The sequence below is a fragment of the Pundamilia nyererei genome, unplaced genomic scaffold (assembly GCF_000239375.1).
Source record: "Pundamilia nyererei isolate P.nyererei 1_Seehausen unplaced genomic scaffold, PunNye1.0 scaffold00021, whole genome shotgun sequence".
Classification (NCBI taxonomy): domain Eukaryota; kingdom Metazoa; phylum Chordata; class Actinopteri; order Cichliformes; family Cichlidae; genus Pundamilia; species Pundamilia nyererei.
Window position 1 is genome coordinate 4,985,941 of NW_005187422.1, and position 19,040 is coordinate 5,004,980.

General features: G+C 39.7%; 1 protein-coding gene across 1 annotated transcript in view; it reads right to left on the reverse strand.

Moving 5' to 3' along the window:
• The window catches only part of LOC102211551 (copine-9), a 189,663-nt gene that overhangs the window by 164,339 nt on the left and 6,284 nt on the right, over nt 1–19,040 (reverse strand). Inside the window, exons 2-3 of the mRNA XM_013909198.1 lie at nt 9,958–9,998; nt 2,010–2,056 (exon numbers count right to left, since the gene is read on the reverse strand). Of these exons, the coding sequence (XP_013764652.1) occupies nt 2,010–2,056; nt 9,958–9,998 (88 nt within the window). The remainder of the gene's footprint in view (nt 1–2,009; nt 2,057–9,957; nt 9,999–19,040) is intronic.

Here is a 19,040-nt window from a genome sequence, read left to right on the forward strand (position 1 = left end):
TACACCCATGTGTGTTGATTTCTCCCTAAGATGGCAAACTGAAACACTCCAAGTTGGTGACTTTTGGAGATTTATTTCCCTGGATGATTGAGAATGCATCAAGACAAACACAAAAGGAAGTTCACCGCTTTTAGCAGCTCCCCCACCCCCTCATTCACACACCCCCACTCCCCTCCAGAATTCCCAGATAACAACCTAATTTACATATGAATGACTAGACAATTTAGCTTCCACTTGGCTGAAGCTAAAGCCTAGCTAAACACCTACCAGCCATTTGGCTGGAAGGCAGGTTTTAAAGGTAGAAAGGTAGAAGCCTGGGCACTGCTGCTCTCGGAGGACTCTAAGTGTTAAAACCGGTCAGAGCAGCACGCTCCGTTTTGCGCAACTACTTTTAAATCCTTGTAGAACTGCAACCACGTAAGCTAGCGCAATAATTTTTTTTTGCATATGAAACCGGAGGAGTTGTACTTACATCTTATGCCATCAGCTTGTCCTCGGTCACAGTTTCCTTCCACATAAAGCTTTGCAAAAACTGCATAAAAAGCACTTGCAGCAACAAAAACACAATATTCCAGAAACACACTTTGCCGATCCGATCAGCTGTTCATAACACTTCCTATGTCAGCATGAACTATCGCATGTCTGCCATTACCTGCCTGAAACCGGAAGTGATGTCATTTTCGCGGAAATGTAGTTTTTTACCATCAGGGCCTCATGAGCCTATACTGGTGTTTTTAAAAGTTATCTTTGACTTTATGACTTTCTGTGTCGTTTCCGGGATGCTTAGAAGTCAAATTGCGATGTTGGAAATAGTTTATTTTGATGCATATGCTGTTATTTGCAAATTTGCATTATAATATTTATTTTCGTTTTTCCTGTAGTATATAAAAATTGGTGTATTTCAAAAATAAAAATATGAAGACACTCAAAATAAATTTCCTGTGGTGGGAAACTATTTTGTGCAACTTTTTTGTATTTACAGTTTTGAGGGATAAGCCTCTTAAATTTCTCTAACTAGAAATATATGTTAAAAAAACAAAAACGATTTTAATTTTTTTGTAGTTTATTGCACTTTCTTGCAATTTATGTAATTTCTTTGCACTTAATGCATACATATTATTAAAATTTGGGCTATAATGGTTGTATTGATGTATATCAACTTGCACTACAGCATGTAAAAATATAATATAAGCTTTGGCAGACTTGGTTCTATGGTAGGTCTTAAAGGGTTAATAAACTAAAGCAGTAGGTAAACCAAGGAAAGCAGATGCAGTCTTGAAAGCCAGAACATGTTTTTGATTTATGCGACACGTGAGATTATTACATTTATGGACCGCAAACTTTAAAAAACCAAAAGCAGCTGCCAGAGTTTACTTCCTACATTTCTGCATTCAGTCTTGACACAAAGGATATTGATTCATCAAAACATCTGGATGTCAGTGACGCATATACATACCATTGTGTGTGGAATAGGGATGTTATTCAAGGATAACCATGATATTTAAAAATAACCCCAAGTCAATAAAGCACATATGATAACAAGGTAAGTAACTGCATTATTGTTGTTTTTGTGTGTATATTTATGATTTCAGAGACATTAACTCTGTAACTTGTATTTTGAGTTTAATTGATTTGCCAAAAAAACGTAGCACATGATAAAAAAGTTAGATATAAGTTTTCCTGATAGTGGTATAGCTGTTATTTCTCTTTTCAGATAATCCATAGATACTGTAATATTCATTCTCTTTTCCCTCTCAATATGAACATCGACCTTTTTTGGTACCTTCAATAGACCTCTGAAATCTGTACACGCGTGTCAACAAATGATAACTAAAAGAGGTTAGTATAATTCTGTAATCAGACATACCAGGCGCAAAAAAATATCAGGATTTTTGTGCTTTTTCAGACAAAGGTTTTAACTGTAGCTAAGCACAGTTAAAACACTGTAGTCTGTGGATCTAACAGGTTTCCCAGGACAAACCTTGAAGCTGCCTATGTGCCTCACTCACCTCTCTCCACTCCTTTGTCCCCAGGCCTTGAACGTACAACACCACCACTGAAAAGAGAAACACAGATGCACGCCTTAAATTTATTTTTGCACCTTTCAAGACTAATGGATATCTCAAAATCAGTAGACGTAAACGCAGGAAATCGCTGTTATCTAAAGATGTAAAAAAATATATATATATATATATAAATGTTCTTTTAAAGTAATATTTGAAAATAATCTTTTTAAAACTGTAAGTCACATTTCTTTCTCATACAGTATTGCTTTTGTAACAAAAAGCTTGCGTTCCATTTTCAGTCATTTTAAGGCGAGCAGGGCTTCGTCTTGCCACTGGCTTTCTTCGGATACCAAAACTTGCCAAACAGCTCAGACTGTGTTGAAATTTTCTCCAAATGATGAGCTGAAGGGAGGCTCCTAACCTGCTCACTGGCTGGGTCTTCTCAACACAGTAAAAGAATAAAACACTAAAAAGATTTTATTAACAAAACAAGCACAATGGATCAGTTTATTTAACCGATGCGAATGACAGAGAAGTGTTCACATACACCACATTTGTTTTCACCCAAGCTCAAGGTGCATGCCACCAGAGACAAAGAGAAATGAAGCAGCTGCCCTGGCACTCACAGCGCCCTTTCTGGCCCACAATGAGAGGGACAGGCTGTTTTTTCCATCCCCTTTCCATCTATTGATATGTCATTATCTCTTTCCCTCTCTGCTTAGACTATATAATGAGGAAGTAGGAAGTGCCACACATCACATTTCTACTGTGAGCCTCCACCTTTCAACAGTGTCCACGCACTGCTCCCCCCCTCGATGCCACAGAGAGAGCGCTGTTGGAGAAGGAAATGACCTCAATCCTGAGGAAGGAAGAAATAACAGTCCCTCAGTCGGAGTTACCGAAGGGTTTCATCTCAGGTGTTTGCAGCAGTGAAAGCAATTGTGTTGGATTAGGGTTCAACACCAGCAAAAATCTTGCCAAATACATCTGAGCTTGTATAGTCCAGTAATAAATGAATAAATGTATCTTTGACTACTCTCCTTTCTTCATTTCTCTCTCCTTCCCCTCATCATCCTCCTTTATGCAGATATTTTCTTTGAAATCTGTCTTTGCTTTTTCTCTTCTGTCCTTTCCACTTTTTCTTCTACATTTCTCCTTTTGCTACCAAATCAGTTTCTTCTCCTTTTCCCTGTGGTCTCTTTTTGTTAAAGTCCTCCTTCCATTTACTGATTTTCCATTTCTCATTCCCCCTTTCCTCCTCTTTCTCTCATTCCCTCCTATGTCCTTTCTTTCCTCCCCCTCTGTGCCTCCCCTGTCCTGTGGTTCTACTCTTCCCTACTCTCCATTTTACTTCACTTCTTCTCCTCCACTCCTCTCCCCAGCCTCTCTTCTTTTCTTCTGTCTTCCACTTCAAAGCAGGTCATGGTAACAGCAGGCCATGTATAGAAATCATCGTGTTTCTGCTTCAGTGGGACAGGAGGCCAGTCAACCACAACCCAGTCAGTGTTGGAAACCATACATCCCCATTCTCTCTGCTTTTCTCTCCAAAGGGAAATGCAGATGAAACAAGGGAAGCAAAACAGTGTTAACTGATAAAGATCGAAATGGTAAGCAAGAGGCAGAGAGTTTAGGGATGGTTGGCTAAGTGATTCATATATGGACACTCACCTGTCTGAAAGAGGTGTGGTAAGACAGAAAAAGTGAGTAAGAGTGAAATGGAGACAGAGAACAACATAAGCAAGCTTGCTGATGATGATCCACATTCATGTACACAATGCATGTTCTTGATTTAGGGCAGCAATTCTAAAATGTTTGCACTGGGAGTCTGAGACTAGCTGCCTGACCTCTGAAGGAGCTCAGGACAGGCAAACATGGAAGTGTAATTTTACTGGACTGTTTCAGCCTTTGTGTTTATCGTTTGTCTCCAGCCTAATTTTGTGATTCTGAAATCACATCAAGTGTCCAAGAATCTGGTATCACAAATTTTTGTCTGCAGAGCAAATTTTCTACACAAATCTAAAATGAAAAGTACCACTGGCTTATTTTTTAGTCTGGAGCTCCATGCAAAATTTCAGAAAGACGAAGACACTGGATCAGCCCAAACTACACGGAAGGAAGCTTCTTAATGATTTGATGGCAATTACAATCACCAACTGCACTATTGTTAACACACTACACCATAACTAATTAAAATCTTGCAGCACTTGCAAGGTCCCCCTGCTCAACAACATAGACCTACAGGCCCATTTTAAGTTTGCCAGTGAACATGATTCAGAGAAGGGTGGGGAAAACATGCTTTGGTCAAATCAAAACAAAACTGAGCACTCATCAACCCATATTTAGCCCGAGGCCGAATTTAGTCAAGTTTTGCTCAAACACTTATTTCACTCAAATCTTTTTATAACTGTTTTAGGGATTTTTTCTGGATATTTGGTTGATATTCTGTCTTTCTATTGAAATGAAACTACTATAATAATTAAAAAATATCATTTGTCTGGAAGTGAGCAAATTTACAAATTCAGTAGCTCAAATTTCAATTCAATTCAGTTCAATGCAATTTAATTTAAACATCACTAAATCACAATAACAGTCACCTCAAGGTTCTTTATGTTTTAAGGTAGACCTACAATAATACATTCACAGAAAAACCCAACAATCATATGACCCCCTATGAGCAGCACTTTGGTGACATTGGGAAGGAAAAACTCCCTTTTAACAGGAAGAAACCTCCAGAAGAACCAGGCTCAGGGAGGGGCGGGGCCATCTGCTGCCACCATTTGGGGTGAGAGGAGGAAGACAGGATAAAGACATGCTGCGGATGAAATAGTTGTTTCTCCTGCTGCACTGGAGTATTTCTACAAATGTGAAACCACAGTCATTCACACTGAAATGAGAATTGTCCCATTTTTTTCTACAGTAAAAAGCGCTTTGGGGTCCTTAGGGACTAGTAAAGCACTATACCAATACAGGCCAGGCCATTTTAATCTTTCAAAGATGTGTCCTAAGAAACTGCATTTCTATGCAACTGAGTCATCTGACCAATTACATTTATTGGCTGAGTAATCAATGGTTGGATTACACTCAGAAAAGTACTATAAAAAATACGATATCTTACTTGTGATTACTGTCATTAATTTTTGTCCAAGCACGGACAGCATGGTAGCATAACTGTTAGCACTGTCCCAGGTTTGAATCCTGGCTTGAGCCCTTCTCTCTTTCCTGTGCCTGCATGTTTTCCATGTATTCAGGCTTCCTCCCTCAGTCCAAAGGCATACATGTTGACTGGTGTTTCCAATGTGGCTACTTGTAGCACTATATGAATGTTTGGTTAAAAACGTTGCTTGAGTTGTCAGTAAGATGTTTATAGTCTATAAACAGGAAATTTCACCTGTTACATGCAAAATTTCGTTCTAATTATTTATGGATGAGGAACTAGCTGTTTACTCGCAGCCACTCAGAAGCATTAAAATATATTAGTAGTTCAAGTGTGGATTAGGTTCAATCATTTCATCACTAGCTGCCAGTTCTTTGTGACATTATGAGTCTACACTGACCTGCACTGTCCTTTTGTGGTTTGAGGACCGGGTCAGATAGAGGGATCTAACCAGGGACATGAAAGAGCTGAGGGGGCATTGTGGTCTGTCAGTCTAGCTTTTCCTCAGTGGGGAGGAAGAGTTTGAAGTCCAGGACCCCATCTGACACAATCATTACCTTCCAGCACGACCCTCCACCCCCACCCAGCACAGGAGCAAAGACTAATCTATGGGTTGTGTCAGTAAAGGAGCCCTGGCCTGTGGAGAGACCGTATTTGATTCTTTGCCTTCAAAATCAGTGTCGTTCAGTACAATAATATACACTGTGGTTACACATCATAATGTAAATGATTAGTCAATGGATAGTACCTTTAACTGATGATTTCAACATTAAAACAATGACATAAAGATTCTGTCAATTATCCCATTTATATGTTGCTTCTCAATTCATGCATTATAATAAATCCTCCCTGCAACCTTTTTTCTGCCTTCCTCTCACTGACTTTCTAAAATGATACACGAGACAAATGCTCAGCCTGTTCAGAACAGTTGATCCCAGATGACATTTAAATTTTCTTTCTTGCATATGAATCAACATTTAGCACAAATCAAAGAGTTTACCTGAGGTTCTTTGGCTTCATGGAGCTTTGTGGTAATTACTGAGTCTAAACAAGATGGGAAAAATTCTCTAATCTGTGTTGATGAAAGAGATCCAAATCTACAATCTCACATTAGATAATTAGGCTTCTATCGGGACTCGTGAGAGTTCGTTAGGGAACAGTGAGACTGCTCTGGTACTGTCAGGTTGCATGTAAACACAACACTTCGCAGTCTTAGGAGATGTTACATCAAACAAACCTCAACTGAAAGCTACAAAATTTCATATAACAAGGAAGAAGCACTAAAAGTTGATTTTATCTTAAAAGTGCCAAAATGTCCACTAAGGCAGTTTGAGCTGTTCCACTGTTAATTTGAGGAAGAGGGTGCACATCAGTGCTTCATTATTTCTCTTGATTAATATATTGTATCTATAGGACACAGTCAACAGGGTCTGCTCAGCAATCTCAACTATATGATTGGCTGTAGCTCAGGTGGCAGAGCAGGTCAGCCACTAATCAGAAGGTCGGTGGTTCGATCCCAGGCTGCATCCTGACTGCATGCCAAATATCCTTGGGCAAGATACTAACCCCATGTTTGCCTACTGGTGGTGGTCAGAGGGCCCGGTGGCGCCAGTGTCCGGCAGCCTCGCCTCTGTCAGTGTGCCCCAGGGCAGCTGTGGCTACAATGTAGCTTGCTGTGAATGACTGAATGTAGTGTGAAGCGCTTTGGGGTCCTTAGGGACTACAAAAGCGCTATACAAATGCAGGCCATTTACCATATGATTTGGCTAGTCAGACAAATTGACAGCATATGTTTTCAAGCAATGATGCAAGGTTGGAAAAAGTGAAGAATTCTCTGCAATACTGCAGTTCTTCCCGTAAGCTAACGATTTCAGATTCAACATGAGTTGAAACTCTGCAACAGACTGGCGACCTGTCCAGGGTGTACCCCGCCTCTCGTCCTATGACAGCTGGGATAGGCTCCAGCACCCCTGCTATGCTATGACCCTCCACATGAAGTAGGATTCCCAATGGACCCACAATATACTACCAGAATCCATCCAAATCACTGAATTCAGGTGCTTTCCAATTACTTTTATGGCCACAGGTGTATAAATTAACCCAGGCACGCAGACTGCTGCTTCTGCAAACATTTGTGAAAGATTGGGTCACCCTCGGGAACTCAGTGCGGTACCTTGATGGGATGCCAACAACTCGGCTCTTCTCTTCTCTCCTCCATAGTTTTGTTTTATCTTGGTCTCACTGTCCTCTCATTTTTCCTTTTCTCTTTCCCTTCATCCCTCAGCTTCCTCACTGAGCCTGGTTCTGGCAGAGGTATTTTCCCGTTAAAAGGAACTTCCTTCCCACTGTCGTCAAGTACTGTTGGGGTTTTCCCTCCAGTATCGTAGGGTCCTTGCTTTTCATGTGCTCTGAGGTTGTGAAGTGGCACTAAATAAATAAAACTGAATTGAACTGAATTTAATTATTTCTGTCTTAGATTCAACAACAGAAGTGAGTGGAACTCTCACAGGAGGAAAAACTAATAACACTCAAAATTTCTCTGTTTTAATAAAAATGTTATGCTTCGACCCATGTTTGATTGAAAGGCCACTTATTGGTTTAATCCAATCAACAGCAAGTAGTGATTGTTTTTTGTTGGGGGGGTTTTTGGCAACTTAATAAGCCAAGTTGTTTTTCCTTGTGTCCTCTTCAGTCTGATGAGTCATCAGCCATAACACTTCAATGCAACTGACAATAAAAAATGATATTACGAAATATGTCGTCTGCGTCTTTTCACTCCAAGGTTCCTTTTTGTCTTACATGCTGCATCTCGTCAGCACTTTTCTTCTCTCCTTCCAAGCCTTTGAAATTGATTTTCTACTCAACTGTTGCTCAGTATAGCCTTGCTTTTTCTATCACCTTTTTCCCTGTTTTGTTCTTGACAACTCAAGTAAAGATGAAACATTGACTCGTGAATAAGAGTCCTGTCTGCTTTTTACGTACCTAGTAAATAACATTAAATAGGTCAAAATTTAAGTTGCAGCCCGCTAAGTGGGTTTAAATCTGGGTGCTTAGAGTAAACCTTGATGCTGTCGTGCTGCTGTAGCACAATGGAGTGACACTCTTCCACATTTTAAGAACATTTTCTGAATGGTCAGAGTGGTTGTATTGATGGTTGAGATTTATGATTTTCATTTATACCCTAACAGAAAGAAAACATAGCATCTACAACTTACGTAATTATTGCTTATGTTTATTTTATTTCATTATTATTTGATCGGATGGTCGGTGGTTCGATCCCTGGCTCCTCCAGTCTGCATGCCAAGTATCCTTGGGCAAGATACTAACTCCAAGTTGATCTCCAATGCATCCATCAGCGTATGAATGTTAGTTAGTAAGCACTTAAAAGCACAGAAGGAAGAGACTGGGTGTGATTGGTTGAATGTGGCATGTTGTAATATATATAATATATATAAGAATCAGTCCATTTACCAAAGCAAAGATATATCAGGAACGTGTAATAGCTGATTACACTCATCAGACAAATATTTGTATGATGTTGTCAAAGCTAGTCTAACATTTAACCATGTGCTTGGCTGTAGTTTACTAATGCATGCAGATCTGTGTTTATAAGTCATCAGTCTTTCATTAGACTGTACTGCATACTGCGTACACTGCCTGTTTACTGAAACATGTTCCAGTTATAGTTATATTATGGACATAATGTGCAGACTCTCAACTTTCATTTGAGGGGATCCACATTCAAAGTGGATGAAGGGTTTAGGAGTTTCAGCTACTTAACATGTGCCACCCTCTTTTTTAAAGGGAACAAAAGTAATTGGACAGTTTACTCACAGACAGGTGTGGGCAATTTCTTCATTATGTCAAGACTGTAGATGTTGTGAATATTATCAGTTAAGCAGATAAAAGACCTGCGGTCTTTGAACAGACAACATGCGGTCAAACAAGCTTTCTTTGAACAAATGAAACCAAGACCAACCTCTACCAGCATGATGGCAAAAAAAAAGTTACAAGCTACGTGTGTCTGCATAGAAAACAGTCAGGATCTCTTTATTTTTGACTGTAAACTCCATAATCAAAGAATGATGTATCATCCAGGTCTAAAAAGTAAAATGTGTGCCTTAAACATGTGTTCTTTGACTAAGGGGTGACTTCTCTGGGTGCAGGACTTTAGATTTTATGGAAGTTGATAGGAAACTATGTTTATTTGGTAAACTGTGGTCATTACTAGAGTCAGAAGGATAAACTAGGGAACGCTCAAGCTGCTGACTTGAGTGACTGACTTAAACAATGATTGAAAAGGTGCATTGACAGATAAGCAGATCCAGTGAGGCCTTTCATTTTCAATTAGTTTTTTGGCATTTGTGCATTTTGCTTTTTTTCCTCCATTCTTTTGTTACATTAAGTTGCAGATGCAGCTGCTGTTTCTAAAAGTTACTATAATATAATCACATTCAATGTGTGGGCCCAGCAACTGCAAAGTGTCAATCAGGCTCCAATGATTAGTCACTCTTAATGAGGACCAACTTAATTAAGAGTCCTTCCCATTCGATCCCAAGATGCAGGTTTTCATTCAGTCAGTTGCTATTCTGCGTGTGTAAGCGCTGTGGGAGACAGTCACTGTGTTACTGCTCACTGATGCTCTAAGTGTGGAATTAACATGCAAAAGGTAGTGATTTAATAAACACTGCACGAGACAGAAGACTTCCAAGCAGAGAATACAAAATCATATCAGAGGAGTAATTACACAGATGAATGATGAATGTGAAGAATCAGTGTGAGAGAGGAGGCAGTTACCTGGATCTGACTTGGAGAAGGTGTCCATGTCTAACAGGTTCCTGCAACAAAAACGTGTGTAAGACAGAAGCATCACAGTGCTGCAAGGCCAAATGGTTCATGATAAGTTTAACAGCATGACAAAATATTTCATGTGTTCATAGTCGTGTTCTAAAAAGCATTAAGGCTGTCCTTTCTTTCAAACTCTCTCTCAGCACTGTAAAAAGGACGGCTCTTACAACAGAAGCAGAGTGCACTCTGTGTACTGTATATATGTGCAGTCGTATGTTAGTATCACCTTTTAGAGAACTCTGCTTTCAAGAATGTAACTATGGTCAGATTAAGAAACTGCTAATGCTACAAAATAGAGGCACGTGAATGTTTCTTTGTTTGTGGGTGTAGAAGAAATATTACAACAATACACAAATGCCTTAATTGGCTGACTGTAACTGCACAATATCGTGAAAATGCCTACAACTGTCACAGACTCAGTAAAGTTCTTCTATAAGATTTATCCAAATAAACTTTAATTCCAGTGGAAATATTACTGCATACATATCTGAAACCAAACAGGTTTTTGTAAAAAGAAAAAGACAACAATTAAAAGCTAAATACATTCTGAAGTGAACTAAGATCGTGTAACACAGGGTTTTTACCACACTGACAGCAGGACATACACTAGAGACGTGCTATTTCCTTCATCATTTTGTTCCTGCAGGAAGAAAAATGAATCTCACACACACACACGAAGAGCCACACTTGTGTGTCAAATCATTGCCGGGATTACAACCCAATTTCCGTCTAACAACCTGACACTTTACTGAGAACCGCCTGTGATAACAAACAGCGTTTGATAAAGAGCTGAGATGTGGGAGATGACAGATTGAAACATTGCCCTCTTGAGGACTTGGAGCTGTCAGGATGATGAGGGTGGCTACGGGGAGCACACACATCCTCGCATGTTCACACTGTTCTGTTCGTGTCTGAATACAGTATGTTCACATGCATGTGTGGGCATCAGTAAAACAGCCCTCGCCTGTCAGCACACTGTGGCAGCTTGTAGTGCTATAAAACAACCATACGAGTACCCCACGCAGATGATTTTATCCTACGGTTTTTGCCTTTTTTGGAGGACATTTTTCTCCCTTAACTAGGGAAGCAGACTGAGTAGCGATACCAGATAAACCTGGAACTTTCAGTTTGTACCAAGATGCAAGAAAACCTAATAAAAGATTCACAAATACGAGTAGTCCTAAAAAGCCATACACATAATGCTGTTCATTCAATTTGCCTGGAAAGCAATCAACAACATTTAAATAGCTATGTAATATAATTCTTTTCCACCATGAGCCCAAGATGGTAGCAGGCTAAATGTCAATAGATAGGCAGAGCTATGAGAATAAGCTTGTCAAGCTTCAGTCTAGTCTCAGTTAACAATAGCACACTCTTTCAAAGAGGATCCCCAAAGAACAGAAAGCCTTTAAAAACTTTCGCTCCCACATGTTGCATCTTCTTTGTAATAGAAAACACATCGTTGTTTACCAAGCAGGCATCCCAACAGTTTGTAGCACACACTCTCTGACAGCAGCTGGTTTGGCTTCACACCACTTTTTAGACGTCTTGACTTCACTTTTTTAACCATCCAACATGGAGTAAAACTAGGTGATTGTGAATAAACTGTTAACAACCAAGCATTAAAAACCTTACCAAAACCACGTTCCATCCTTTTAGATCTTTAGATTTTTAGAGACTTCAGTGCTAAAACGCTTCGATCTATAATTTAACCTGATGTGAGCCATTAAACCTGAGCGAGTACTTTGATGCTGCCACAGCTTACCTACAAACGTGATGACTGTAACTTAGCAGTATTCATTTTCTGTCACTGCACCAGCTTCTCTCACTTCTAATAACAAACCTGTCAAACTGTTAAAAACTACATTCTAATTGACGACTTTGGTTTGTGTCAGCTCTTGCTGTGGCTTCTGACACACACACACACTCATTTTCATATCTTGGGGTGGCTGTAGAGGTAGAGCAGGTCAGCGGCTGATTGGGAGGTTGGTGGTTCGATTCCTGGCTTCCCCAGTCTGCATGCCAAATATCCGTGGGCAAGATACTAACCCCATGTTGCTCTCCGATCTGTTGGAGTGTGAATGTGTGTGAATGTTAGATAGGCACTAACAGCTTAGAAAAAGTGCTGGTGTGATTGGGTGAATGAATTAGTTGTATAAGAACCAGTCCATTTACCATCTTAGTGAGGACATGTCACGAAAACTGGTTACATTTAACCCTCAGCCTAAACCTGGCCGTAACCTAATTACAACCCTGACACTAACACCACATTTTGAGCCTCAGCATTTTGTCCCCATAAGAGACTGTTGGTCCCCACAAGTACAGTAGCATGCCAATTTTCTGTCCTCACAAAGATGTCTAAACATGTACACACACACAAACACCAAAAAAACAATGCATGAACAACATAGTCATCAGTGTCATTGTGGCACAGTGTCATGGATGTATTGAGTGGCTCTTTTCCCACCCCCCACACTAGTGCAAGCCTTTCTGGATCAGGAGACATTTAGTCAAATATGTCTTCTGTTGGACTGGGACATGCTGGGTTGACATGTTCATCACAGATAGTCACAACCAGTAACTACTGGTAACCGTTTTATTTATACCTACAATGCCAAATCAGCAGTTATCTCAAGCTGCTTCCACTGTAAGGTAAAGACGCTACAATAATACGCATAATAATGCAGAAAATCCTAAAGAAGCAGAGAAGCATCTAGAATCATGCTTTGTTTAGATCCATCCTTTTACTCAGAAAGCAAAGAACCCTTCTTTGAAGCTTAACATCTGTTAGATACTAATCTCATTTAAGAGACAAGTTTTTTCTTGTAACGTGGCCTTGTGTTTGAAACCTTCAGGACATGATATGAGAGAAGCTGGGTTGCCAATCAGAGCCCTCGCCTGCTGACATTGACATTCTCCCACTGAGAAGTCCTGGCTCCCCGTGTTCGCTGACCTGCCTGGCATTTCACTCCTAAAGTGCTGCCAATGTCACTTTTTAGCATCACAACATCAGCCACACTGCACAGCCATCACCATTTGAGAGCTGCATCGATGCAGCTCGCAAAAGAACAGTTAAACCTTCTAATGCTGATATGAGTTTTTCTCTCTTCAGTTAATAATTACAGTCCATCTAATTAACTAATTATCTAATTAAAAACATTTCAAACATACTAATGCTAGGACAAGATGGCACCAGGGTTACTACATGGTACATCTAAGTATGCACTTCTTTAATGTCCTAACAAAGGACTGTCCTTGAACTGCAATGGCTCACTAATTCTGTTTTCACGGGGTCACTTTTCCAGAGGTCCCTCTGTCTCCTTTGTCTCATATTTTAAAAAACATGTAACAGAGATTTGGGTAAAATATCAGGTGGTCTTGTTGAGAGTTTCATTTGTGTATTTCAGAAAATGTCCTCCAAAGAAACAGGTGAAAAAACTCCATAATGGTGGAATGTGGAGGACTATGAATTAAAGGGACTATATGTGGGAGTTATATTTTTGCTGCTGCAATTAATCTTTTCTAGAAAACATTTTAGAAAGTCATTGTAGTCTTTATGTGGAAAAAAAATGGTCTCAATGGTGTTTAAGGAGAAATGATGCTCACAGCACCTTTGGATTCCTTTTTCCTGCAGAAATTAGTTTGGAAAAGATGCTCATGTGACTTTCAGCATGTCATTAAAAGCACACGAGTCCCTTGAAATAAAGCCTGTTTTCCACAGGTGTCACAGTGTGTTCTTGAATAAGTCAGAAGTCGGAAATTAGGAGTTCCCAGTAGGATTTTTTTTTGAACACCCCTTCATCAGATTTCCCACTCAGAAAGTTAGAGCAGACCAACATACCCCAAGTTAGTGATCCAAAATGGCGGCACTGAAGGTAAACAGCAGTAAAACTGTGAACATTTAATCTGTACTGCCACTGTTGTGTATTTTTAACACCGTAAATAAGCCATACACTGATCAGGCTCTTTACATGAATGCCTTTTTAAAGCACAAAAATGAGTATTATGCTGCATTGCTAGTGATACCTAAATCTTGCTAAGAAAACGAATCCTGTTTTCCTGGCTCCCTGGCTCCCACATCCGAGGTATCTGGAACGTGCATCAAGACGGTGCTTTCTTGCTATGAGGCAACAGTACTAATAACTGCATGAGATATAGGTTACTTATAAAACATGAACCTGATTGAGGAGAAAACAAAGTCTTCCTGTTGCCACCAGAAAATGTTTACTTTGTAATGTGTATTGGGGTTAATAGGTCATTTACTTGCAAGAGAACGCAGGTCATATATTTTCCCTCGTCTCATTCAAGCAATCCTGTGCCAGCAGTAATCACTGCAGACTGCAGGCAGGCTGCCACACTAGGCTTGTCTAATAGGATCTGGAGGAGCAGCATTTGGGTGGCAGGCAGGCAGCCACTTGTTTAAAAAGAGACAAAAAACACAGCGTCCCTCAACACTGTCTGACTCCCTTTCTGACCCACATCCACAATGACACATCTGGCAGAGCCATTTCCACACATAGACACCGTGCTGCGGCCAAGTCGTTTTCAGAGCTCTTCTTCAAGACACAGATTCCATAATGTCAGTGACAAGTGGCAAGTCAAGCCACAGTTGTGTGTTTACACAGCAGAATTGTGTTGTGTCATTACTCTTTTATGGTGATGTCAGAATACTGACTGCAGTGAAAAGAGCACCAAAAACACACTGCCATATTAACTCTTTGTAATATTACACAATATAAATCTCGAGGTGACAGTGAATTGGTGCTTTATATACTGTTCTGAAAATGAAACTGAATTGAATTCATATGTGTAATCCTAGTTTAAGTTAAATTATTTGGTGTATTGTTTCTCTTTATTGTTTTCTGCTTGTGTTATATATAAAGTCCCTTCCCTGTGTCCCATGGTTAGTTCCTCTTGTCTCCGTGCTTCCACACTAATACGTTTTCTCTGTTTTGGCCTTCTGTCCACACTGAGACAGCATTTTTGGTCGAGGAAAACTTGAAAACGCTCTCCAAAGTGGATACATTTGAAAGCGCTGTTTTCGCGTTGCAGTGTGGACTGTGAAGGCTGAAGCATTTTGGTCTAGTCTCCAAGTCACAGTGTCAAGTCCGCGTCTTTGTGTATGTCTTTTGTTTCCTGTTTTCCTGTGACAATTGTTTTCAGTTTTGCTTCCTCCCCGTCTCGTTTTGTCAGATTAGTCCCAGCTGTGTTTCTCCTGTGAACTAATGTCCTAGTTCTTGGTTTCCCAGTTTAGTTTTCTAGTTTCCTAAGATTTCTGGTTTGAGTTCTATGTTTCTGGTTATGTTTTCTTGTATTTCGTGTTCGAGTTTTGAACAGCAAAATAAAGCTGCCTCCTTTAGGTTATCCTTCCGTGTCTCGAGTCCTGCGTTTGGGTCCTACCTCCTGCCTGCCACACAGCTAACCATGACAGAACGACGCAACAACAGACAAAGGAAAACACAGGGCTTAAATACACAAGGGAATACCGAGGGAAATGCAGGCAAAACTTCCACTTTTGTTGAATTACTTTATTTCTCATCTGTTCTTGCTAGATTGTAGCATGATGTGATTAATGATTAATCATAGCTCCTTTGAATTTTGCATAATATATTTATCATAAATCTTAACTACAGAAAACCAAACACTTACATATTCTTGTAGCCCTTCTTTCTTTCCATATCTCTAGCAGAATGTACAAATATGGGTGGTCTCCTCTATTTTTGTGCCAATGAGACGTCAAACAGCTGTAGCATAAAAAACACCTAAACTGCATTAGAACAATCAGTTGAAGCTACTTGTCTGTTTTCCAATCAATGCACTCATTCTGCATAAAACAATGATTCTCATTTCCCCGTTTCACTCATGTCTAATCCATTTGAACAGAAATCCCAGTGTCAGCCATCTTAACCTCAATGGGAAAAGCAATCCCCTCATTACCAGCTGCGGTGGCTTTGAGATGTAACACGACTGTTGTGCTGTTTGAGAAAGAAATCCCAACGGAAAAAACAACACCTGAAAATAGATCAGCTGGGACATCAAGTGCATAGAGACTGATTTGTTTCTCAAGCAGCAAAACTGTCTTTATACTAAAAGCATGGATGACTTAATTGAAGATTTATAGCAGCTAAGTCAAAGAGCAGGAGAGTCTTTTAAAAACACGGTCGCATTTTCACCTCCAGGTAACCTCTACTGCAGATGTGTTGACATCTACACAATAATGAGACAGTGTGCTACATGGAATCTTTTTAAAATCATCCAAATGTCAAGTATGTGTCAAAAGACATCAGGCAAGTCAGACCTGTATGGATTTTCTTAGACAAAGGGAGATGAAAGAGGCTCAGGTAGAAGGATGCGTGTAGTGCTGCAGCTCAGATCACACTCGGTTCAAAGGTCTGACTTCTACAGAGAGATGGCAGTTTCGAGAGGACCCAGAGTTGGCATCCACCTTTAAGATTTAAGTGTGTGTTTGCAGATCTGATCGGCTCATTTTCAGTACCATCACATGGACTACTCCAAATTTTTCCTGAACTTTTAAGGTGACTAAAATGTCACTTCTGGTTGATGGTTTGCATTTGTACACAATTTGTACAATGGTGCACTGACTGCTGTTGGTCATTATGATTCACAACTTGAGACAAAGCTTGAGGCGAGACATGCACAAGCAGCAAGGCACATTCACAATATTAGAGTTAGAGTAAGCAAAGCGATTATATTTTATAAGTTAAGTGCTCGAAAGAAAAAGCTATGAATATATCAGAAACATCAAGCCAAACACCAACATTTCTAAACTTTCATGAATTATATTGTACTTACTGGCTGGAAAATAATTTCCCTGAGGCACACATCGTGCTCATTGGCTAACAATTTGTCAGGTCATTAGCCAATAAACATGCCATGGTTTATCCTGTAATGATATTGTACAAAATTGACGTCACATTATCAGTGATGGGAATAACTGTTACAAGTAACGGCATTACTAACGGCTCCTGCGGGCGGCAATCACTTTCTGCCCGACGATCACTTTTTGGCACAACACCTGGAGCTCAGGGGGCAAAACAATGGCATGAGTGCTGCTGTTTGACTGAGGAAGAATAAAGTAGTCGTGGTAAGACAATCACACGACCGCTTTAAGATGACAAACCAACAAGGTGATATATACCAGTTTTTAAATTGAGTTGATAGTCCACGTAAAACCAGAGACATGATCAACAATATATACGTGTGTTTTTTTCTCAATGGTTTCGTCACGTTTACTGACGTTTACAGGCTGTGATGTTCTCCTTTCTAGTGGACAGAAATTATTGCAGTGGCACAAATAATTTGTGTGGCATCTTATTGAATGCAGAACAGCTGATTGTTCTGTAAATAGTTTGAAATGGTTATTAAAAAGGGGGGGAAAGGTAAATGGCTGCAAAAACCTTGTTGTTTGCAAAGATTGTGCATATGATTTTAAAATTGACAATTATGAAATATGATTCAATAAACATGTTTGTGGTTGTTACAGTAAAAATATAACTTTTTCTACTCGGATTTTATGTTTTTTGTCTGATTTTAGATCAATTGTGTTAATACAGTCAAAATGAAAACATGACTAAATTCAGACACGTGAGGTTGTGCTGAAAAGAATGAGACCAAACAAGCAAATAAACAGTTTTTAAAGGTGAAATGTGGAGGGAACATCAAAAGTGGTTAAAAATGGCCAATTATACCCTGGACCCCAGAGGGTTACTACGGACCCCCGCAAGGGACATGGGAGAAAAAAAATTACGATGAACTTTTGCGAGATCTCACAAACAGTGTGAAAGCAGCTTTGTGTCAGTGTCACTGTGGTGTCTTTGGTGGAAATGCTGACCTACTGAGGGGCCAATTAGCATTTTGTGAGGAGGTCAAGCTACTCTACAGAAAGGATCCATCTGAATGAAATGCAGCCATGATTAACATGATTAAGGATCCCTGTGTTTAGAGAGTCACCGTTTCCTGCTGGGTCACTGATGTTTATCAGCATTATTGGTCACCTGTTCTGATGAATGGTGCTCAAAGCTTTAGCACCATAATGTTAACCACAACAAGGTTACTTCACTTTTTCAAAAACCCAGTCTCCCTCTCCTGATGACTTACTTCCCTTACTTGTCTCCTTACTCACAGCTGTGTGTGCTTGATCTGTATGCAGTGAGGATCCTTCTGGGGCCCACTGAGCCAACCCTATTCTGTCAGTGTCAGGGAGCTGAGAAAGCTCCCTTCTAAACCCTCTGGACTGCTGGTGCCCAGAGACACTGAGGTCCAGGAACAGCTTGTCACGATCAGCATCTTCAGACACTATCAGCATACAGACATAACCTAGGACATGGAAATGCTGCTGTCTGAGAGGATGCACGAACTTCTCTTTCAAAGTCTGACACAGGTGATCTATGCAGGAAGGACAGCCAGCTGTGGCTTCATGCCAATTTTTGAAATTGCTTTTACTGATTTGTGGAACAAAAACAGCTCAATATATGAGATAGCTACCATCACATAACTCAGTCATTTCTTAGCTTTTACTATTAACACAGAGTGGTGCTGGCTACTGCTGGAAAGGAGCTAGTCAAGAGCAGTGAGACTAGTCGTGAAAGTGAAAGTCATTATAAAAATATGTTGAGGATAACAACAGACATGGATGCTTAGTGGTCAGACACTTAATTCTGATGAGGAAATTTGCTTAATTGAAATGCAAAAGACAGATATTTATAAGGCATCCAATTCTCTGTTATGTTTACCTAAACAAATAATAATAAAAAATGTAAATAATACAAAAAATATCCATGCTGTCAGTTCATAATTAATAAAGGACACATTTAAAGTGATGCATAGGATTTATCAGTTAATATTAAAATTCTGATGTTAACATATACAAGTATTTAAAAACTCAATTTACAAATATCAAGAAAACTAGAGTTAGTCCCCCAAAACTTTGGCTTCCCTTGAAGGATTCAAGTTTTAATTAAATATACTGAAGGCTTATTTTACAGAGTGCTGACCTGCATACATAACTTTTT